This window comes from Arvicanthis niloticus, chromosome 19, assembly GCF_011762505.2.
Source record: "Arvicanthis niloticus isolate mArvNil1 chromosome 19, mArvNil1.pat.X, whole genome shotgun sequence".
In the NCBI taxonomy this organism is placed as follows: domain Eukaryota; kingdom Metazoa; phylum Chordata; class Mammalia; order Rodentia; family Muridae; genus Arvicanthis; species Arvicanthis niloticus.
In genome coordinates, this window is record NC_047676.1 from 51705322 (window position 1) to 51729653 (window position 24332).

General features: G+C 41.7%; 1 protein-coding gene across 2 annotated transcripts in view; it reads left to right on the forward strand.

Annotated features, from left to right (window-relative positions):
• The window catches only part of Pik3r1 (phosphoinositide-3-kinase regulatory subunit 1), an 83882-nt gene that overhangs the window by 15273 nt on the left and 44277 nt on the right, over positions 1-24332 (forward strand). The window contains exon 3 of one of the 2 annotated variants that reach the window (XM_076916274.1): positions 13467-13550. The exons of the other annotated variant lie outside the window; for it this stretch is intronic. Coding sequence (XP_076772389.1) covers positions 13467-13550 — 84 coding nt within the window. The remainder of the gene's footprint in view (positions 1-13466; positions 13551-24332) is intronic. 2 annotated transcript variants of the gene reach the window in all.

Consider the following 24332-nt stretch of genomic DNA (forward strand, 5'->3'; position numbering starts at 1 on the left):
TGACTTTGGGTGGCGTTCACCTGGCCTGCGTTCTGTAACCTTGGTGCTCTGTGGAGAAAGCAGGACAAGGGGCAGGACCCTCGATGGGCGGGCTCTCTGCTCTCTGCTTCTAAATAGCCAGAAAAAGCTTGAGTGTTTGCCTTCTTTGTTTTCCTAGGAAAGAAAATGTGTTTCTGAAAGATGGTTAGTGTAATTGAGTAATCACAATTGTTGTTGTAGTAGTTGTTTTAGTGGTCATGGCGATAGTACTGTCCTGAGACTCAAACCTGGGACCTCAGTGTGTGTGAGGCAAGTACTATGCACCTAACACACATATGGAGCTCTTTTTCTGTTTGGGGTTTGAGATACAATTTCGCCATGTAACTGGCTGGCCTGGAACTCACTAAATAGACCAGGCCCGGCTGGCATTGAAGTCATATCTGCCTTCCTCTGCCATTGGACTGCCAGGATTAAAAGCGTCACCATGCCTGCATATAAATGTGATTCTTAATTTTGATAAAAGGAGATTAGCCTAACCATTTCTTTTGTGGTCATAGAATGTATTACTTTTAAATTATTACATATTGCCATATAGCCCTCCCTTCCACATATAAACATTTAATATTCTAATCGCCAAATGTTTGCAAGGAAGGAAAGGAATCCTGAGAACAATTTGCATATCCATACTCTTTTGTAAAAGGAACTCCAGAAGAAGAGAAAGGACTGCCTTTCCTTTACTCACTTTCAGCCCTCTTCTGAAGCAACTAGTTAGGAACTGACAGGTGAAGTCCTCAGGCAGCTGAGGCGGCTGCATGGGGCCTTCCTTTCCCTGCCCAGAGAGGAGACACACCTCCTTCTCCTGGGTATTACTCACAGGGAAAGACCAGAGCTGCTTTACGGAATCAATGGCCAAGGCGGACAGCTTGGGTTCCTTGCTTTTCTTTTTTTCTGGATTTATTTCTTTTTATTATAGATAAGAGTTCTGTGGGTAAGTGACAGTGACCTCGGCTTTCTCTGTAGGTGGCGTTACAGATGACTGCAAGCTGCCTGATGTGGGTCCTGGGAACTGAACTCTGGTCCTCTGAAAGAGCAGTCCATGCTCTTAATCGTTGAGTCATTTCTCTAGCCCCATATTTTATTTCCCTTAAGTGAAATGCAGTAATCCCTGGCTGGCACTTGGCTACCTGAGGTTAACTGCGATCCGAAAATATTACTGTGCAACAAGGCATTTGAGTGAGAGAGAGGCAGTGACCATATTTCCATGATTTTTTAAAACTACAGTATATTGTGATTATTGTAGTTTGTATTGTTTATACACTGCTCCTATCACAGATGTATATGTATAGGAAGAAAATGGTATACATAATGGTACCATTGGTATATTTAGGTGCCTACTAAGGGTCTTGGAACTACTGTATTCCTGCATATTCTATGTTAAATTTTTGGGCATTGCATTTTTTTAGGGGGAGGGTTGATGTGTGTGTGTGTGTGTGTGTGTGTGTGTGTGTGTGTTTGTAAAGTGTGTTAAGGACCACAGGCCTTACCTGTTCAGTGTGATTAAAGCCTTCCTACCTCCCTTCAAACAAGTTATTTAAGCCAAAGTCTCATGTTTTCTTCACTAATGATTGAATTAGTGTTATTTTTCTAGGTTTTCTTTGTCATAAAGATAAAACTCCATGGACTATAACTTTAGTTCTCACCAGAGTCTTTGATAAGCTTGATGTCTAGACTGGTTTCTAGGTGGATGTATGTATCTTTGTCCAAAAGATCGGATTAGTAAACATGTCTTCAGTACATTCACATTTGAGAAAATAAACATTAGAAAATTTGAAAGTCAACAACACATGGCGCCTTACATCTGCTAAGTTGTATCCCGAAAGGAGAAAATTTTGTACCTGTGGCAAATTTGCATGCCAAGTGTGTCATATCATTTGCATATTCATATTTTAGCTTGTAACGAACAAACAGAAAGTAAATGTTAGCTGTGCAGCTGGCTGTTGTTTATAGATGTATGTAATTTTCTGTTGCTAACAGATTGCCACAGGAAGAGATGTAAAATGAGTAGACGCCAGAGATGGGGTTGGCCTGGGGTCACTTGGTGTAAGAGCTGGACATAGGAACAGTGTTGCTTCATAGGCAGTACTGAATGTTTTCATGTCTTAGTTTAATTTATAGCATTTAATAGCAAAGCAGTCTTTAGGCTTTCAATAAAACAAATCTAACTAGAGACCAACAGGATGAAGTAAAATTTGCTTTTATTCCAGTAACTAGAATCCAATTGCCCCCAATTTAACAAAATAGTATCAGAATACTTTATAAAGGGTTTTTTTTTTTTTTCCTTTTTTTGGGGGCGGAGGGGGTTGGTTTGGTTTTGTTTTGGCTTTTGAGACAAAGTTTTTCTGTGTAACCCTGGCTGTCCTGGAACTCACTTTGTCAACTTGGAATTGGCTTTGTTGACTAGACAGGCCTTGAACTCAGAGATCCAGCTGTTTCTGCCTCCAGAGTGCGAGGATTATAGGAGTGAACTACCACTTATAAAGCCTTTTATTTATCATTATTAATCTATAAAGTCTTCTTACTTCTCCTTATTCTACTACTGTGGCAGTATAAACATTGTTAAGGAACAGTCTTGTAACTAAAAGTCAAATACTATGTATATTCTTAAAATGCAACTTTGTATTGGAAAGAGAAACAAGTGGCAGAACCTTTTACCTTGTGCCACTGCATAGCCTGGGCGTCATTTATAGGAATATTTTTCACTGTTTCTTGCTTAGAGATAGATGTTGGGAACCTCCTGTGTTCATCTGTCTTACCTGTTGTCAGCTATTGACATGCGTTACGCAAGGCTTAGATCATTCTGTCCTGTTACAGGTTGATGCATATTGTAGTTAGTATAGAAGACTATCTGTAATTTGTTGATCAACTCTGATATCCAGGACAGGAAGGAATATCAGCATGCTTGCAATATCAGTTCTTTCTGATAGGCTATTTAGGTCCGAAATTGCCTTGCCTCCCCAAATATTCTGTAACCATTGTAATACCAGTGCACACTAATTGTAAAACGAACAGTTCAATATTGGCTCTGTTTTTGTGTCAACCTTTAAATTTCGACTGTTAAGAACTGTTGGAGAACTAACTCCCATAACCCCCAAGGATAAGTTCTTTCCCCTCTAATAGCCCAGCAAGCAGTACTACCCTGAACTCCTGGATGTGGAGAAAAGAGAGTTTATGTGAAGGACTGACTTAGGATAACCGAGAAGAAATGCTCACAGAAGCTCAGCAGGAGATCTACTGGAAGCTTCTCCTGTGATTATAGGAGCTATTGCTAATGAAGTGTCCAGCTGACACTTTTTTGCCAATCTGTATGACACACGATCTTAAGACATAGCTCACGGTATAACAATTGCTGTGCATTTATTAGTGGGCACTTGGCAGTTACTAACCTCAGCACTGGCTCATGACTCTCCAAGGTTCATGCACTGTGTGATACAGAGTAAATGAAACGGTGTCTGTGGACTGCTGTCTCATCCTGTGCAGTCTCTGGATTCCCCTTTGTCCTCAGGGATTTCATAGATATTTGAATTACAGTCTCCAGGATCAGTAAAGGCTGATGGTTATAATGTGAAGTCAGACTTCACATCTGTAGAAGAGGTAACACATTTTCCTATTAGACAGGACTGTCCTGAAGCCAGTTCCTGTCTTTTATGGTCATTATCTTGGTCAAGCTCTCTGCTCAACAGGAAAACACCTAATACTGGTCCCAGCAAAAGGAAACTGTTTTACTTGTTTTGATAAAATGAAATTTTCAAAATTATTTAAAGCTGCAGAGAAGATACTATTTTGTGATATTAGGTATTGTCTTGAGATGTGAACTTTTAAACTATTGTGACTGCATTCAATGCTGCTGGCTTTAATTTTACCACAGTTTTTAAAAATGAGGTTTTCTTTGGTTTCCTGGTGCTGGGACTTGCACTGTGAGCCCTGTGGATGCTAAGCCAACACTCTAACACTGTACTCCACCCCAACCCTGTGTGTATATTTTAATTAAACATAAGAACATTGCTTCTTCACTCAACAATTCATTTGAACTTTTTCTATCTCTTGCTCATTTCTATCCTAACTGTAACCACATAGTTGGGTATTTGTGTCACTGTTAAACTTGATATGTATGGTTATTTATAATTTTAAAATATAACATTTAAAAACTTTATGTGTTTGTATATTAAGTACAATTTTAAAGCATTCTCTATCAATAACAAGCTTTACTAGGCTATTTTAAAGGTAGCACCAACATGAATATTTTTGAGAGAAAAATATTCATTTGAATTTTTGAATTCAAATATATTCATTTGAATTGGTATTTGAAGACCGCAGAACACTGATTTTATCAAATTTCAAGGAATGAGGTGGAACAAATGTGTTTAGAATAAATGATTACTGTTCTATACTTTCTCACAAATATATTTCCTGAAAATGATTTAGTTTTAAGTTGAATCTTAAAATTCTGTAGATATAAGTGTCTACCAGCCTCCTACTGGGCATTTTATAGCCATTTCTCATTAGCTGCTCACTCATCTTTATAAGGGTAGGTTCTTAGAACCATTTTGAGATACAGCATAAGCTAGTCTCTGACTCCATAGCCAAGGAGCCTTTGCTGAGTAGAGAGCCACATCAGGCATGGTGGCAGCCACAGCGTGGATCTTGACTTGCTGACCCCTCTGAAGTTCTGGGCAGCTGAAGTCTTCATATATATCTGTTATATCTAGCTTTGGTCATTCCATTCACCCAGCTGCCTTCATATTATATGTGATTCCGTTCTGACCAATACATCAAAGGGTTGACTTACAAAGAGAAGGATGGGGCTTCAAAAGGAAGACCATGTTTTGTGTATGTGCCTATGTATGCCCCACTCATCCCAGGACATACGTACCCGGGTCCAATAGTTCACAAGTTATATAGTCTTATAAAAATACACCACACCCACCTCTATTATTTTTGAAGACGCTAAATGCTGCTTCACATGCTTCTGAGTGTCAGTTTTTCGTATTTCAGGCTCATAGCCTTTTCATTAGAATGAAACACAGGCTGGGCCTGCCCTGCTTCAAAGCCAAAATTCTGAGGATATCCAGTCCAAGAGCTGTGTGTTTTGGCGTGAGAAGACCGGCTGCTTGGAGTCTGTACCTAGGAGAACTCTCACGTTGACTCAAATGAATCCGGAGCCTTGTTCCCTGAATTATGTCAAGGTTAGCGGCAAATGCTGCTTTAGAGGACTGAGTAAATTACTGAATTCCTGTGAATGTCAGACTCCATTTCTCAGCACAGTTGGCCACTGCCAAGTTTGTAATGTACACATTTGTGTTCTGATCCCTGACCTCCAAGGACAGGAGGGTGGATGGAAGGCTTGCATGCAGCACAGGTGAATTTTATTTCTAGGGACTTACCATGACAATGTGACACTACTGGTGAAGTCTCTGAAGCACTGGGCACCAGGAAGACTTCTTGAATACTTTGATTTTCACTTTTTTTCCCCCCTCCTTCAATTAAGTGAGAAACAAAATATTATGTCAGAAGTTCCTTGAGTTTATAAAGTCCTAACTGGTAACTGGCATAGGTTCTTGAGAGCCTCAAAGAGGACCTCTCTTCCCATCACAGTCAGAAGAGGCAAGAAAAACACACACACACTCACACACACATTCTTGACGATTCCAGGAGTCAGATCTAATTGTAAAGCCTGCCTCTTGTGAACTCAGTGAACTCAGTTTTAAAAACACAACAAGTAAGGTTTGACCTCTTAAAAGTTAGCCAGGTAGCCCCACGAGCTCCCTGTCTGTTTTGTCACTGGGGATGTTTCTCTCCTCCTCATCATCTCTCCAACCCTACCTTTCTTCAGTGAGAGGTCATATAATTCAGAAGATAACCAGTCCACGTGTGACTGCTCAAACCTATAATCCCAGTTCTCGGGACAGCGCTCGAGGATTCCAAGTTCAAGGCTAACCTGATGTGATCCTGCCTGAGAAACAAAGGAGCAAACAAAGAAATAAATTCTCTATATTAAGCTGGGAGGGGTGGCACAGTGGAGTCGGGTCTATAAAGAAGCAGAGTGCTAGAGGTGTCTGTGAAAGATACTAGCTAAGTGAAATTTCATGCATTCTAGACTATTGGTCGTTCAGAGCCTCAGTCAAACTAACATTTTTTTTATGAATTTTTTTTTTTATAGGAAAGGATTTTTTTTTTTCTTTTCAGATTAGCAAAACTATGCTGAAAGGAGAACCAGTTTGGGCATTGCCTGGGAACTGTTGGTTTCAGTCTGTCATCTGACTTTAGACTTGAACCCAGGGCCTAAGCCAGTAGAGAGGATGTCTGTGAGAGATCTTATTCATAAGTAACAGGAAAGCCCTCCCAAGCCTACAGAAAACTGTCACTTTGTACATCTAGGGGGTTGACAGGCAAGAGAGACTTCTAGAGGTGAGTGTTTCAAGCTTGCCCGCTCAGAGTGGACAGAAAACAGCTGGGTGATTCCGAGCTGAAGAGATGAGGACGGGGTAAGATGAACGGGAAGTTATTGAAAAAACTAAACATGTACCAGTCGATGCCAGCAAAAAGAAGAATGGTCAGTGTTAAAAATAAGATCTGTACTAAGCGGGATACAAGAGCAAAGAGCTTGTAGAATCCAGAGAAAAAGACTAAATGGACATGTGTGTGTGTGTGTGTGGGGGGGATAGTCAGTGATGTGGTGAGCACTTCAAATGTCTGTGAACAGGAACCCATGTCAAGTAACACACACTAACATGACTGGAACAGCTTCAGATCTGAACCCGTTCTCTGCCCTTTCCACATGATGTCACTGTAAAGCCACCTCGGGATATGTTTTAGAAAAAAAATTAGATTATAAGAATAATATTAAAGTTTTTTGCCAAAATACATAACAAGGTGTTTGTTACCAAGCAACAGACTCGCCCTCCATCTCTATCAGCCAGCGTCAGAAGCTGTTGAGTTTCAACCCAGTTTTGAGAAGCAATGGTGGGAAGCAGGGTGATGAGCTGCCTCCTTCGACTTTATGTTGGCTGCATTTACTCAGGCTCAACACAGTAGGCCTGTCATGTCACTTGGGGGTGGGGCTCAAAAGTTCCATTTTCATCCTTAAGTTCACACCCAGAGCATATGTTAAAAGTAATTTTGATTAATTTAAGAACTAATCATTAGATGTATACAGGGTGCATCTTCCAAATTTCTAGAACTACCATGGTATAACAAAAGAATATCAATGTGGATGGAAAATGCTTATGCTACATAAAAATGTTAAAGAAATATATATATGTGTGTGTATGTGTGTGTGTGTGTCTGTGTGTATATGCATCTGTGTGTACACACATACACCTGCCTCTGCACGTCGCACCCATTTCAGGTTCTCTGCTATCACCTATTTGTGTGTTAGCTACTTACTTTTCATGATAACTCTATGATGGTGACTTTATCCATACACCCATTGTAAAGCCAAAGTGTAGTTAAATATCCTAGTTACACAGCTAGTAGGGAAGTTGAGATTTGACCTCAACAGTGCTCTCAAACAGATATAGCATGCTAACAAGAGCCGGCAGATAATCATGTCATACCGTGTGACTCATCCACTCCTATTCAGCCAGGGTGTGTCCTGGAGCCGAAGACAGATGACCCCCCCCCAACCCCCGCCCCCTGCTTTCCAGTGACCTATGGTCTGCCAAGACAAAAGGAGCTAAACAAAATGGATGTTTCCTGTCTCAGGAAATAGACTCAAGAAATACTAATGTACGGAGCAGACTGAGTGTCATTTTTCCCTACATCAAAAGAATGCCAGGTCAGCAAGCTAGGAAGAGGTGGTTGATTTTAAAGACAGTTTATCCACCTTTGCATGTTGGAGCCTACTGTTGTTGTTGTTGGTGTGTGTGTGTCTATGTGTGTGTATAAGAGAGACAGAGACAGAGAGACAGAGAAATTTGAAGGCCAGAGGACAAGGTCTGGTGGCATCCTAGGAAGGCCATCTATCTCATCTATCTCCACTGAGACAGGGCCTCTCAGCGGCCCAGAGCGTAACATTTAGGCTGGCTGGCTGATGAGTAGGATCTTCCTCTCCCTTCCTCCCTAGGTCTGGGATTATGGGTGTGAGCCACCGTGACCAGCATTTTTATGTGGATTCTGGGATCAAACTCATATCTTTATCCTTAAAAGGATGGATAGCACGTTAGTGACTGAGCCTTTCCACCTCAGCCCAAACCTGTGCATCTTACAAGACTGATGAAAATATTAACTGTTAATTAACCTCTACTTGTTTCACGGCGCTCAGTGTTATATATCACATATATAAAACATAAACTTGTGTTTCTGTACAAATTGTTATGTACTTATACATAATACGTATGGAGTTATATTTACATAAATAGATCTGATAGTACAGCCTATAAGGTCATAGGAAAAGCTTTTTGGAGTTAATTGTACTAATTTGCCTTTCTAATGCAACTGCTTGCCGGTTCAAGCAGGCTGTAACTTGCTACTTCACTAGTCTGCATGTTAGGAGTTTTATGGACAGTTACATTGTAACTGTCACTTGTGGTCTAATCTTCCCCTTAAGGGAAACTTGAGAAACACTGTCAGCTTTTTCGAGTAGAGGAAGTTTAAACATATTGGCCCAGAGACTTCAAAATTGTTTAGCTTAAACTCCCATTCTTGTCAGCCCACATCTTTCCAGGCCCTCTGCGGCTGGAGTCAGCCAGCTTTGGCTCTCTTGAAGGAAAAGTTTTCACAGAATGCACCAAATGTTTACTCTTCCTTTCTTTGTCAGCTCTGGGGTCTGCTCAGCAGATCTGAGACCTGGTTGCTGATCACAACGGTTTGGTTAAATAACTGTCCTGTCATCGGTCTGTAGTTTTTAGTTGTATAATTGCTTTTGGCCAATTCCAACTTAATTCTACAACCTAGATAATACTTTTGGGTAAATTTTTGTTGTTGTTGTTTTCGAGACAGAGTTTCTCTAGGTAGCCTTGGCTGTCCCGGAACTCACTCTGTAGACTAGGCTGACTTCAAACTCATAGAGATCCCCCTGCCCCTGACTCTGCCTCCAGAGTGCTGGAATTTAAGATGTGCACTGCTATTGCCTAGCTATCACATATATATTATATATTACATATTATATATGTGCATTTATATATAATATTATATACATTTTTTTAAACTGGGAAAACAATCTTTCCCCTCTCCCTGGCCCTCTTTTTATGCTTCTCACCAGGCTCCTTCCTTCCCTCCCTTTCTTCTACTGTCCTGTGCATGGAGAGTCCACTGTGAGAGGCTGGTGTCTTTCACATACCTCACAAAAGGATAGGTAGGTTTCACAGCCATCTTTCACGACGTAGAACAATTGGTTCTACATGCCTCACCTCTCAGGCAGCCCTGCTTATCAATCTTCTGGCACATGCTGAGGCCCCGGCTCTGGTTTCCACTTAGATGATATCATGCCGTTGGATTCAGTAGTTCCTTGAGGAACCATCTTTTATCAACATTGGATACTGTGCTTAGTTCACATGTGGAAGTGTTGTGAATTTTACATCCTCCTACTTACAGTTAGTACTTTTTCCGAGTTCACTCTCACATTTCATGTGTAATTCCCTAAGAGAAGAAAAGAAGGCTAGTTGACAGTGGTTGTAAACTCTTTTGACATGAGGGTAAAAAGATTTTGTTTATAGATGACAGAAAAGGAGTTAATATTTAGCAGCTCTGGTGAAGGCAGGGTAGAACCTAAGGAATGCTGTCACCTGACCCTGGACCTCTCATCTGTGGGTGTGCACCTAGATAATTATATGGGGTTTTCCAATTTGCTAGAAAGGTTGTATTCGTGACTTGAATTTATGTTTTCATTTTCAGTTCATAATCCTAGATTCCACATTTCCGTGAGAAGTTCCCTGCTCAGACACGAAAAACTTTAGCTTCAACATGGCTGTTCACAAGTTTGCAGAAATAGTATGTGGTGGGCTACATACTGGGCACTGCGCTCTTGTGGACCTACTGTCCTGCTTGCAGGTTGTGGTGTTGGAAAAGAAACTAGAGCAGGGGCAAGCACAGCTGGTGGCCAGTCAGTCCTCACAGCAGACTTGCTTCTCTGAATGTGTGCTTCTCAGCAACACACACAAGCTTCATACCAGGCTGGAGGACAGGGACCTCTAGCCAGTCATCCACGTACATTAAGAAATAGCAGGGTCTAAGCCATAGACTTAATAAGTACAGTTTTGAATTTCTCTAATTTTTGTCTAACACTGCTTAAATCTCAGAGTAACTTACAAATACCACAGGTATGGATAGTCATGTGCTACACTGATAGATGCCGTGTGTGCCAGAACCATCTACTTGAAGTGTGTATTAAACCAGAGACCCACAGGAGATAATTTGTATACTCATTTCTTTTGAAATTTTATTTTAATTAACTTTATTATATAGGGTTACACAAGGCTATTTTCATACATGTATTCAATGTCCATGGAACAAATTTCCCAGCACCCACCACTGCCTCCCCAGATACTTGTTTTCATGAGACCCATCCATTTTTTTCAAGGTTTCTTTGTGAGATTTTGCAGGTTAAAGCAGTGACCCCATTTACTTAACCAAGGTGCTCTTAGTTCATTATTAGTTTTGGAACTTGGATTTGAAATCCTTGATAGCCATCCCAGTCTAAAAGAATATTTGTGCTTTATCTGGGAAAAGTTCAGTCTTAGAAAAAAAAAAGAACAGTTCTGAGCTTTTGGGTCAGCGTGTGAACATTTTTCATGTGACTTTAAGTTGGGTCTTGCTCAGAGAACATAGTGGTCAGACTTGGGTTCACATCTTGGGCATAATTTGCGAAAAATGAAATTTGTAGGTGCTGGGTGGTTCTGTGAAGACATGAGATGGATGGATGCAAGTGTTTATCTTTGAAGTGCTATTTCCAGAGGACACTGGGGCAAGGACGGAACGCTTTTCTTCTGCAGCATCCCGTTGTTTTCCCACGCTGGGCCCACAAGACTGAGGAGAGGGTCTGCGAGATGCCATAGCTCCGGCACACATTGTTCCCTCCTTTTTAGGAATCAGGCATTCCCAGCACTGTGATCAGGCTCAGCATCTCGCCTGTGAGGTAGGAAGTGCACCGAACCCAGGCTTGCCCCCAAAGCCAAGTGAGAGCTGAGCATTTCCCACTGTGGAAAGTCCTTCCTGAGTTTGTCACCCTTGGACTCAGCCCTCTGCGTCTGGGTCAGTTGCATGTCTATCCAGGGAAAGCCCGTGGTTTGGCAGAGAAAACTGGATCTAAGTGGGAATAAAATTTGCTGACCTCTGCCTCAGAGGGTCACATTTTTCATTTATATTTCACATGAGTCATCGTAAATTACAGTTCTTATAGATAGAGAAGAAAAGAACCTTCCTCCTTCCTCCCTCTCCAGACACCGCATAATGGAACATGCAAGTTTTCTACAGAAAGGCTGCTGCCTCTTCCTCCTCTTCTTCCTCTCCCTACTCCTCTTCTTCCTCCTCTTCCTCCTCCTCCCCCCTTCCCTTTTTTTTTTTTAACTAAACAAAATGTCAGTCTCTGAAGAGACTTGCTTCCTGCCAGAATTCCCACTGCTCTGCTGTCACAGTTTCCACAAAGGGCCAAGATGAAGGAGGGAGACCCATTTTGAACCCTGTGCTTCTGTTTTATGGGAAAGCTGCATTTCTGCCTCAGGATGGGGAGAACTGTTTAAGTTCTAAAGCTCAGTGATAGGCACGTAAAACTCACTGGACTCTAACTGTTGGAGGAGAACGTTGATTAAGGCAAGATTTGTCCCGTTGCTGTGGTCAGACATATAAAACTTTGCAAGGTTTTGTTGTTCATTTCCTGTTTAAGAAAAAAAAAAAATCACCCTGTCCTGTGAACTCCCAGGAGATGAGAGATTTTCCTCAGAGAAAATTCAGCTCTGGGAAGAGCCCTTCATAGAGGTCATAACCTACAAAATTCTTGAAGGGAAGTTTCAGTGAGAAGAGGCGGGCAGGGTTAGGAAGCCCTGAGTGCTACAATGGGGGACTGGTGTGTGAGCCCCTGCTCTGTGGAGCTGCAGCCTTCATAGGACATGCAACACACATCTGCAGAAATCTCAGGGGGAAATTTAAAAAAAAAAAAAAAAAAAAAAAAAGCAACATGAAGTTGGAGGAAGTATAGTGGAGGTGAAGAAAGGGAGGGATAGTGGAGTGGACTTGACCAATGTATATGCATGTATAACTATTAAATAAAATATTAAAAAATTAGATTTCTGTTTCCAGCATAGGGCAGGCAGGAATATCCCAGCCCAGTAGGAGTTTACAACAGTAGTTGTATCTTTCCCAAATGACTGCTGGAGAAAAGAAGTGTAAGCCATTGTCAACAGGCTGTGGAAGAGCCGTTCAGCACACTGTCTACAGAAACTTCCCTCACAGCAAGCCTAGCTCCAGCGTTCCACATAACGGGGGTGTTGAATTGATTTCAGTGACTTAGAATCAGATGCAGGTCATCTTTGGCACCCAGAGTGGACAGTCTGCAGATTGTTGCACAATCATGTGGACAAAGGACTGCTTAATTGAAAGTATATAAAATGGTTCCTTTGCTGGGCAATGGTGGGGCACACCCTTAATCCCAGCCCTCGGGAGGCAGAGGCAGGTGAATTTCTGAGTTTGAGGCCAGCCTATTCTATAGAGTGAGTCCCACCCCCCAGATAAAATGGTTTCCTAGGCTTCAGAGACAATCGAGGAACTTCAGTTTCTTTCTTTCCCCATGGCCACTTCCTGCTCCTCTGGAATTAAGCATTGAGTATTCTGGTCTCTTACAGTAAAAAGATTAAACAGCTCTAGTTTAAATTAAACCATTAATTTGGAATTTTCTGTGACTACATTCATTATATTCTCTGTTGGGATTAAGTTCCTGTGAACTCGACAGATACATAAAAGTGACAATATGTCCTTATCAAGGGAAAATAAAAGTTCTGCTAGCCAAAATCCTGAGTGGTGTTTTTAGTTCTCTGTTTATATTAAAACCTTTTAAAACTGAAATGATTTAACTTGGTTCTCTTTTTCTGGTTACCTAGAAAAAGAAAGAAATCAGAAGCATGAAGCAATTGAGTGTATTTACATAGAGACAGTCCTGAGTGATGGAAAATTTTTTTTTCAGTAGGATTTAGCAGAAAGCATGTGTTGAAAGTCTCTTACCTAAATGGGTCATAATTAAAGATGTTGGGGCTTATTTATTTTAATTAGAAATATTAAGCTCAACTCAGTGGGCTATATGGAAAATTATTTTTTCTAATTGCATATTTTATTTTACGTCAAGTAATAAATTAAATTTTTGTGGGTACCAAAAAGAATTTTAGCTCTAACCACAAGCATAACTCATGCTAAATATATTAATGTTGTGTTGATTAGCTAACTGACTGCTTTTGGATAGTTAACTCGTGAGACCTATTGTTGATGTCTTTTTAATTTTCCAGTAATAGTGGCAAAGCAATCTGCGTGCTCTGGAGAAATGTACTTGTCTGAATCGTTCAGATCAATACAAATGACCAGAACTGGAGGTAAAGAACAGTGCTTAAACTGTGTTTTCTTTAAAATTCTGTCAGATGCTATTTCATTGTGTCTCCCATAGAGTTTCTGAGAAATCCAAAGAGGCAACTTTCTCAGCCTCTTACACAATGGGGCAGAGTGGAAGGGTGAACTCACTCACAGTGCATGTTGGGATTAAACCAGGCATTTTCAGGTTGACTCTCAGACTGCTGTTTGTAGAATGAAAGACCACATCTCAGCATCCTCTGTGTATATATAGCACAGAACAACCCTTGTTACCCATCTCGTTCTCTAGCCAAAGAGAATCTGTAGAACAAAACAATTTAGACTACTTGAGTACGTCGGCCAATCCCAATTGTCTTTGACAGTTCTTTATTATAGTAAAAATGAATACATTTAGCAGTAGTAACAGTTTTCCGGGACATTTGGGAATTTGTACAAATATACTTTAGAGGGAAAAAAAAGATAAACTGTTTGGGTTTTGCATCATTTATTATGTGTGTGTCCTTGAGGTCAGGTGGAAAAAACTTTGGTGCCATGTCCCCTCATGTTGGTCTCGCTTACATGGTGAACTTGTGGATAAGCCGTCTTAGTCAATGTGAATTATTTGCTGTATGACCTAAAGATGGTGATGAACATAGCCTTGGCTTTCTCATCTGTAAAATAGGATGGCTGGCCGGGGATGAGCTGTGAGAGAGCTCTCTCCGTCACCTCAAGGCCCAGAGGACCCAAGGATCTAGAGCTCATTGTTTGATAATACTCAAAACGGAAAGGACACATTGAACACAAACACACACAAAATGTGTCTCACACTTAAGTGATACGTTTGAACCCAACAAAAGTTTGAACCTAACAAAAGTGAAAGGAATTGACATCGGCTGGCCACAGGAAATAAAGGCCAAGGGCCAATTTTTAACAGCTGACAACCGCACAAAGCAGTAGTTCATGGGAGATAGCAAACGCTTCAGTGCACTCTCAGTGGGTGTTTGAGGAAGAAACGACATTAAATGACAGCATAGTCATCATGCTTAGACCTCTTCTAAAATGCTTCCTCACCTGAGAGTTCCTCTCCTTGTCCATGGAAGGTAGACAGAACCAGCTGTGTTCTGTGGAAAAACATTTCTTCTCCACAGCTTTGTGCAGGCTTTCCCAGACACAGGCACCCTGGAATGGTTTAGTTTCTAAACATAGAGTTTTCATTTAACGTTGAACATGGAGCCTTGTTGCTTGAATGCTTTCTGGGAGTCTCCACTGTGTGGTCTCCTTCATCTGCCTTACTAGTATCTAGATTTCTTGTTTTGTTTTTCAAGACTGCTTTTTTTTTTTTTAAATAGTCCTAGGAGACTAATACTTTACACACACACACACACACACACCCCACTGACCTTTAAACTCATGATAATCCTCCTGCCTCAGCTTCTCTAGTGCTAGGATTGTCAGTGTATACAATCATGTCCAACCAAGTATTTGCACCACCTAAGTGTAAACCATTCCAGGGGTCATGGAGTTGTGTAGACTTCATGCTCCATCTTCAGAGGGCATACATAGTACTTGCAGAATCATGCCCGAAACTTTAGTTCTCTGCTTTGTCTGTTTAGCATATTTCTTTTTGAGGAAAACCTTCATTTTTCAGAGCTCCATTTTCCTTTACAAAGCTAGAGTTGTCATAGCAAAATAACTTAAAAATGTTTCGTTTTCTTGTTCACTGATTCATTATGAAATAGCTCATTGGTTTTAAAAAAGGGGCCTTGGTGGTGGTGGGGTGGGAAATGCCTGCCTGCTCTGAATCTGATTCTCCTGCCCAGTAGAGGTTGCCATCTATTGGTTGAAGAGAGAAATAAAATGAAAAGTTTGGCCCACGCTCCAGGTGGTATGATGGTCACAGCAAGGTTCTTTTGGTAAAGCTCTAGGCTAAATATATGAAAATGCATGATTCATTAGGAACCTAAAGCCCAGGATTTAGATTGATCATAGCTGGTCTCTGTAAGTCATGATAGGTGTTTAAGAAGTGGCTACATAGCTCTTTTAAATGTGTATTTCTTGAGACCACCAGAATTCCATCTTAATGAAATATTAAATGGAGTTTTAATTAGACAAATTGATGGCTGATTTTGTAACTCTGTGGTCGGTTTGGGCTTTCTTTCATTCCAGCCTCTGGAATCTGGTATTTCCTGCCCAGCTGACTGACATGAGACAGGCTCTGCAGAATGGGCAACTGGTGACTCCTGGTTCTGGGATCTGGTTAATTTGGCCATACACACTATTTAGAGGTTTAAGTAATGGCATCTATCCAGAGTTGTATAATGTCATAAGGTGCATTTGACAAAAAGGTTGGGGGGGGTGTCTTGGAAAGTATACATATATGAACTTAGATAAAAATCACTGGCATAACAATTTTTGTTACTAATAACACATCATTTTAAATCGACTTCTTATTCCTAATATCTAAACATATCTTATAAATCCTGAAATCTAAATTGTATACACATTAGTACTTTACTTGTACAACCCCTTCCCTGTGGGGTGTGTGTGTGTGTGTGTGTGTGTTGGGTAATATCCTAACCAACTATGAATAAGGCTCACATTCTAATCTTGTGGCTTTATTTCTTCCTCTCATGTCTGCTCATATTTGGAATTTTAAGCTTTTTTAAATACTATGTCCTACCCAAATCATCATTTGATGCCCTGGATTTGGGTATTCAACGTTCAGTTCGTTAATTCATGTGCCTTCCACTGTGAACTAAGTACGATGACAGCTAAAGAAAAAGGCGGTGCAAGAGAAACCAGGAAACCCATATGTTATTTGCTTCCATTTTCACATAGTACACCTATATATGTGTGAGACAAATATATAAACTGTTACAAAGCAACATATTGATGAATTGAAATGAGCGGAGTATGGTGCGAGCAAGAAGCCGCACGGGAACGGTTGGCGTGAGGCTTGGAGAAAGCAGAGTTTTTGAAGGAAGTAAGATGTTTATATTTTCTGATACAGGTCGGTGTTAGGCTCACCCAGAGTGGCTTAATTCGATGTGAAAAGAGGATAGAGGAGAAAGGGCAGCATCCTGAAAATCGCCGAGAAAAACTCAAGGCTCGGCATCTCATGGGCAAGCTGGGATGCATTGTTGAGGTCAGGCTGTGTAATTTCCTTCTGAAAAGGCCTGCCCATTTACCAGTAATGATACCTTTCTTTCACTTCTATTTTTGTCCCTTCCTTTAGGAAAAGGAATATATGCTTACTTGTTATTTAAAATTCAAAGTCATTTTCCTGTTCTGGTTGCTTTTGTTCTTAGCATTTAAGAAGACTTGAATTAGGTACATGTGAAACTTTCAGTCCCTCTTTTAAGTCTCCATTTTCCTATTATCTGGTATGTCTTTCTTTGTAAAACGCTCTCCCCTCTCATCCATCAGACCTGTATCGTGGTACCCCTCCTTGGTCTTTATCTTTTGGATTCATAAATGCAGATATACTGGGCTTTAAAATCCTACCTAGACAGATTATCCTGCCATAAAATCCAGAATTGAAGCATCCACTATTGACCTCTTTAAATTCAATTTCATTTTTAAATTATACTGGACTGGGTTGTTGGACATCATCATCATAACTAAACTGTTTCTTTAGACGACATAGGTTAATCCAGCAAGCCCTTCTAGGAATGCTGTTGCAACTGGTACCCTGTACTACCGGAGTACCATTATAAATGATTTAACCTCCTATAAAGCTGCATTTTAATAGGTGTTTATAGGCATCACTTACCAAGTATTTCAAGGGCTCTTTGAATGAAAACTGCCAAGGAAAGGAGTGTAACATTAGTGTTTTCCTCAGTTATAAACATTGCCACATAAAACAGGGTTGGTGGACTGTTGGTGAGGAAACAAATACTTGAAATGGCAACCCTCCATCTCTTACTGTTGACCTTTAGTCATTCTCAAGATAACTGGAGAGAATCCCCTGGGCACTGCTCTTCAGTCGTGTGTGTTCTGTGCTCATGCTGTGCCAGGTCCTGGTCCTGGTCCTGGTCCTGGCCTGGACACTTTGATCAAAGCTCATAACTTAATGGAGGGAAACAGAATGCATGCCATCCTGCCAGACAAGTAGTGTCCCTTGGGATTGGAGCTGGGTTGGGGGCACCTGCGTTTGAGGGTCCTCTCCCTTCCTTAGTCTCACACTTATTCCTGCCAGTGGCTGACTTTTCTTTCTGGGGCTAGACAGCTGGGGTTTGATTCCCCCAGCTGCTTGGGAAAGGAAGTGGTAAGGATCCTGTGGGGTCTATACCTCAGCCATAGGCTCCATGGGATATGTAGTGGAGATTTGTGCATTGCTGTCTTGCCATTGCTGCCCCCTCCTTCTGCCTCTTGTGTTTGGCCAGCTTTGTCAGCTGCTTGCCTGTGATGTAGGTGGCAGGGGAGGAGACTTGACGGTTTCTGTTGGTAACATACCAGTATATAAAATGGAAACTTCCATAAGTGCGTTAGATTTCTATATCCACCCATAATGTCATTGCTGTGCCCATTCGCAGTCATCAGTACAATCATTAACAGTGACTTTGGTGAAGTGACTTTGGTGTCCTTGTCGGGAACCCTAACCTTCAAGCTATATAGCCTGTCTAGGGGAAACACATGTTTTAGATCTTACACATACAATGAGCTTACAAATAAGCTTGGGAAATAGTATCCACATGTAGGCTGGAGACTTCCTGTGGCGACAGTCAGCCTGTGAGGAGAGCCTGCTTTGGGAACAGGACTGTGTTCCTCTCTTTGAGCCCCATTCCTAGGAGCAGCACCCAGAAGGGTGAAAGAGCTGCCTCGGAATCCTAAGATTCTTTATGAGATTTCAAGGTTGGGTTTATGAACATGGCTTTCTTGAAAGAAGCTGATTTGTATCCTCCCAAGACTGTGTACAAGCTACATTAATCCTGTGCTTTGTTCACGACTCCCAAGGGAAAAGGGAGGGTCAGTATGAAAGGCACCCTTTCAAAACCATCCACCTCTGCTGGGTCACTGCTCCTGCTGTGGTAGGGGTTCTTTAGTTTGTGTTTGTTTGTATTTTAAGATTATAATTACATAGTTTTTCTCTTCCCCTCTCACCCTCCTCTGTTCCCCCATTCCTTGTTCTCTTTCAAATTCATGTCTTCTTTTTCTTTAATTGCTGGTGTGTGTGTGTGTGTGTGTGTGTGTGTGTGTGTGTGTGTAAATACATAAATACAGCCTGCTCAATCTGTATAATGTTACTTTTAGGGCTGAGCATTTGGTATTGGATAACCAATCTGTGCTCTTCCCTGGGGAAGACTGTTTCTTGAGCACTCAGCATTCCTTGGTTGCCTGCAGTTCTCCCCCCCCCCCTTTATAATTGAGGCCTTGTGAGCTTTCCCCCTTCTATATGAGACACTGTCTCCTAAATAGAAGCTACAGCCATGAAGGCTCATCAACATGACTGCCTAAACGTGGCCCGAACCAATAGACATTGTTGGGTTTTGTTTTGCTGTGTAGCCCAGGCTGGCCTTGGATTTGAGATCTTCCAGCTTGTGCCTCCTGAGTGCTGGGATTACAGACTCTGTCACCAAGCCCACTTGTTATCTCTGCCACCAACTGTATTCTATAAGATAGATAATACAGTGGTTATGCTGACACTATATGACATAACCACAGCTCAAATGGTATAAACACCATTTTGAAGAGTATCTGGTTATATTTAGGTAGTCATTTTTTTTTCTACTGAGTATGTTCTTACAATCCTTTATGGCCCGTGGTCCTTTAAGTTATCACTTGCTAGGCTGTACTGAGGACTCTGAGCCAGACTTAGTGGTGCACTGTAATCCCAACTTTTTGGGAGACTGAGGCAGGAGAATTACAAGTTTAAGGCCTGGCTGGGCTGCTGAGCAAGTTTGAGACCCAGTCTGAAAATCAGTAGATAAAGAAGTAGAGAGATGGTAACTGCCATTAGGTTAGTGGTTCTCTTAGGGTTTCTATTGCTATGCTAAAACCCCATGACCAAAAGCTACTTGGTGATGAAAGGATTTATTCTAGGGATGATAGGGCAGGAACTGAAGGCAGAAACCTGGAGGCAGGAGCTGATGCATAGGCAGTAGAGGGTACTGATTACTGGCTTGCTTTTCATGTACTACTCAACCTGCTTTCTTGTAGCACCCAGAGGAGGTAATACCGGCAGTGAGCTAGGTCCTCTCTTACCTAACATCAATCAAAAAATGCACCACAAGCTTGCCCACAGGCCAATCTGGTGGAGGCATTTTCTTAACTGAGGACCCTTCTTTCAAAACTGGCTAATTGCAGTAAAACTAGCCAGCACAGTGGTGGAGTGCTTGCCTTTCATGCAGGAAGTTCTGGGTTTAATCCTAGTACCACAGAAAACAAAAAAACAAAAAAACAAACAAATAAACAAACAAAAAAATGGAGGCCCTGTGTAAGCCATGCTTGGATCAAGTTGCCTGCGAGTGGGGGCAGCTTTCAGTCCCTGTGGGTGAATCAGCCACGGACTCCTGACACTGGACCCAGCCGCAGAAGGTAGGAAACAGCTTTGTGCACAATCACAACTTCTGCTCTTTCTTTCAAATTTTCCAGACTATTTGTATTTTCTCATTTTTAGACTTTGTGTGGTTTAAAAGTCTTTCTAGATGCACAGAGAAAGGCACACAGTTGACTATGTCCCAGGAAGGGGAAAAAGAGAAACTTGGAGTTCTGAGTTGGGAGTCTCTAGAACTGTGACTCTGGCTCGGGGTTTGTGAGCCCTTCGCTGTGGTTGAGAGTGACCCACCTGGACGGATTCTGTTGGCATCTTGTGGTCCAGAGTGGGTAGCAGAGCCTTGGTTTTATCCGCAGTAGTGAGAACGATTTCAATACTTAGTGTATTAAGATGTCTATCTGCCAAATATTAGACCAGTTGGCCTCCTGTGTCTCCTCTGAAGGAGTAGTGCTGGTTAGAAGCCCTGCAAGATTAGAAAGTTTGCCCCCGGGTCCCTTCTCTGCTGTTAAGTCAAGGGTTGTATTCTAGACCCTCTGGGCCACACCTCTCCTAACATGAGGATCAGCCGAATTACAGGCTCACTTTCAGGCTGAGTAGAGTTTGCATCTGATGACAGCAAGGACCTCCCCATGTGTCTTTCATTATCCTGTTGCCCTGGGAGATGCTGTTTAAGTTGGCAGATGTCCTTACTGAAAGCAAAGCTTGTCACTGGTGAGATTACTAACCCCCCTTCCCTTCAACCTCCCCACCCCCAAAGGATCAAATGCCAAGCAGAGGAGGGAGATGTGTAGCTTTGAAAAGCGTGGCGAAGCCACCAAGTTCACCAGAAAAAGTAGGAGTAAGATGTGGTTTCAGTTTGTTTACTGGGCTTGGGATGACAATATTTCAGTAACAAACTTCAGAGGGGTTTGTGTGTCTGTGTGTGTGTGCGCGCACGCGTGCTTGTCTGCTTGCATTCAGATGTGTGTGTGTGTGTATGCCTGTGTGTATGTGTGTGTGCTGTCTGCTTGCATACAGATGTTTGCATGTGTGTGGCATGTGCTGCCTGAATTTCAAACTCCTAGAAGTTACTTAGAAGCTCTAGTTTATTTTGGTCTTCAGTTCTATACTTTGATAGTAAATTTCAAGAAACTTACTGAAAAATCAGCCTGAGATTTATGATTTCTAGGTCAGAGGTACCCAATCTTTCTTTGCAGAGAAGAACCATTTTTTTTTTTTAAACTTCCTCTGGGGCCTTGGGGCCAGGCCTGTTGGAGAAAAGACCGAGTAACTCATGCTCAGTGAGCAGCTTCACTAAGTACAACCTCACTGCCATCCAGTGGCGGTTGGCTACACAGCGCACAAGCTGACAACTAGACTCATTTTTTTTCTCCCAAAGCTTTTTTGTTTACCTCTGATGCTCAGTTTTCTATTTTTCCCCCCATATGCTACCTGCACTACTTCCTGCCTCCCCAGTGGTAGGAATTGAACCCAGAACCTACCCATGCTTGATTAACACCCTGCCACTGAGAGCTGCTCAGCCCCTGCAGGTGGTATTTGACAAGAAAGTTTGACTAATTCAGAGAACTGTAAATCTATTTACCTTGTCCCATCTTCCATAACAGTAGCTCTTGCTATCTGGCTACCCACCCTCCTCCCCCACCCAGGCATAAAGTGTGTATTTTCTCCTTGAATGTTTCTGTTGCGTTGGCTTAAGGATTAGCGCTCAGTGGTATGTCTGCTTGCCACACATACTTTAAAGCTAGTTTCCCCGGCTCCCTTTGAATTTGTACTTTGAGCTGTGGTTGACCAACATCCTAGCATGGTTCATGACACTCTGCCTGCATTTCAGTAAAGGGTGATGTGTCCCATAGGATCCAAGCTGGGCTCAGAGACGGAGCCAACTAGCAAATGGAATTATTTTGCCTTGTGAAAAGTTCCAGCCTTTTAAAACTGGGCTCTGAGAAATTGAAAAAAAAAAAAAAAAAAAAAAAGCAAATATTCTTGGGAAGAAATGGGGTTTGTGAGTACTTGGCTAAAAAGTTTAGGAAAGGAAAGACCATTTCCTCTGGCCTCAGGAGCACATTCAATGTGAAATATGACTGTTTTTAAAAGAGCCCAGTTTAAATTTATTTTGGGGTTATTTATTTGCCTTGAAAAATAAATGGGTCCAGTGCTTATAAAAAAATGTTCAGAATCCTATTTAAAATAAAGTGATATTTTGCTAAGTTAGGCAAGGTGCTCCCAGCATGTGCAATTCATTAGAAGCAGCTGGGGCTTTTAGATGTGTTTGCAAGTACGTATCATGAGCAGAGCTGTTGGAATCTGGTGCACACGCTTGGCTCGCCTTACTGGAGTCCTTTATGGTAAATGGAACACATGCATCTTGCCTACCTCAGTGGATTCATAGTCTCTCAACAGTTGATCAAGCAGGTGGGGCATCTCCTCGGCAGGAAAAACGGCTGAAACAGAAACATCTAAGTCTGCCTATGGCCACTCTAGGAGAGTAGCGTTCCCTAACCCTATGGATCACAACATTAGGTTTCACACTTTTATAAACTTTGTTTTGATTTTACATTGTGTGTGGTGTATCTGTACATATGTGTTTCATGTATATGCACATATTTATGCAGGTCTGTGTGTGTTGAGGCCAGAAGTCAATGCAAAGTGTCTTTTTCAGTCACTTTCTACACACACACACACACACACACACACACACGCTAATATTTATAATATGTAATATCATAGTGTTTGCCTGCATGTATTTATACATATGATATGCATTCCTGGTGCCTGCGGAGGCCAGAAGAAGGTCTTTGATCCCCAAGAACTGGTGTTAAAGGTAGTTGTTAGTTGGCATGTGTGTGCTGGGAACTGTACCCTCATTCTCTTCAAGTGCAGCCAGTGTTGTCAGCCACTGTCTACTCTCCAGTCCCACTACCCTAGATTTTTGTGACAGAAACTCTCTTTAGCTGGAGCTCACTGATGTGGCTAGGCTAGCTGGCCAGTTAACTCCAAGGATCCATCTGCCTTGCAAGCACCGGGATTACAGACAGGTTCTTCCAGGCTTTTAAATGTGGGTGTTGGGGATGCAAACTTGGGTCCTGTTGCTTGTGTAGCAAATATTCTTCTCAGTCATGTTTCCAGGATCTCAAGAGATGCTTAAATGTTGGCCATCTGGTCATCAGTGTGGTCAGTAAATAGGATTGTGTACTTTTGAAAGAGATATAAATTAATAACACTCAGTGTCAGAGTAAACTTCTGGGGACTCCTGTGAGGTCCCTAGTTACCTGGTACAGCTACCCGAATAAACTCAGCTAGGAGAGATCCCCACGAAGCAGTCGTTCTTCCCTATGTAAACTTTGTAGGTGGTTTTTGCTCTGTGTGGTTGCTTCCTCATCTGCTGTCGTCTCCTATCGGTTAGAATAGAAAACTGAAAGTTTACTTGAAAAGAATTTTGAGTCATGGATCTCGATTGGAAAAGGACTTTATGGGCTATCCTTCCCCACCTACACTTTCCTTCTAAAAGAAAAAATAAAATCCAAGGAGGAGGAGGATATGACATAGGATGCTGGGTTCTTCCCCAAGAGGTTGAGACATCATCAAGGTGTTTTCAGTCCAAAGGCTATTTAATATTTAACATTTAGTGAAAATTTCATTCAAGATCCTAAGGCTAGGCCTATAGAAATAGCAGTTAAATATGTAAATCATGCTTACTCTTGGGTAGAACGGACTGAGAAGTGTCTTGGTTTCCAGTTGTAACTTAGGTTTTACTGAAATTCAAGAGATGACACCTTTGGAAACATTTAAGCATTTTTAGACCCATAACTGTGTGTTGTTTTGTTTTTTTAAGTCTTAAATCTTATGGAATATGGAGGTGCAGTTGCCTCTTGCTTTTTTTTCTTGTTCCACGAGGCAAACAAAGCAGTATCTTAAATTAAATCTGAGTTTCCTGAGGTTCTGGAGTCCTATTCCTAAATTTTCCACTGGGTAACCTCCAAGGCCCTCTCTTGCCTGTGTCCCCAGTTGACACAAGTCAGGCCCTGACTCCAGGGATGGATTCGATGTGGCCCTGAGGCAGCATTTCTGGGGAGTGAGCCTTTGAGGGGAATAAATCTAGAAGGGTCTGGAACACTTTTAGCTATTGGGCTGTTACATAGCCTTTTGGAGCTTCTGAGATTTCTAAACAGATGATGAAATTTAACACTGTCTGATTTTCTAAAATTACCAGGGAAGCATCAATCCCTGCTTTTTTGTGGACTCTTTTCAGTCTACAAGAATAGGTTGTCAAAGATCATCCAGTGCCACACATGTGGAAAACTCACTTGCAAAG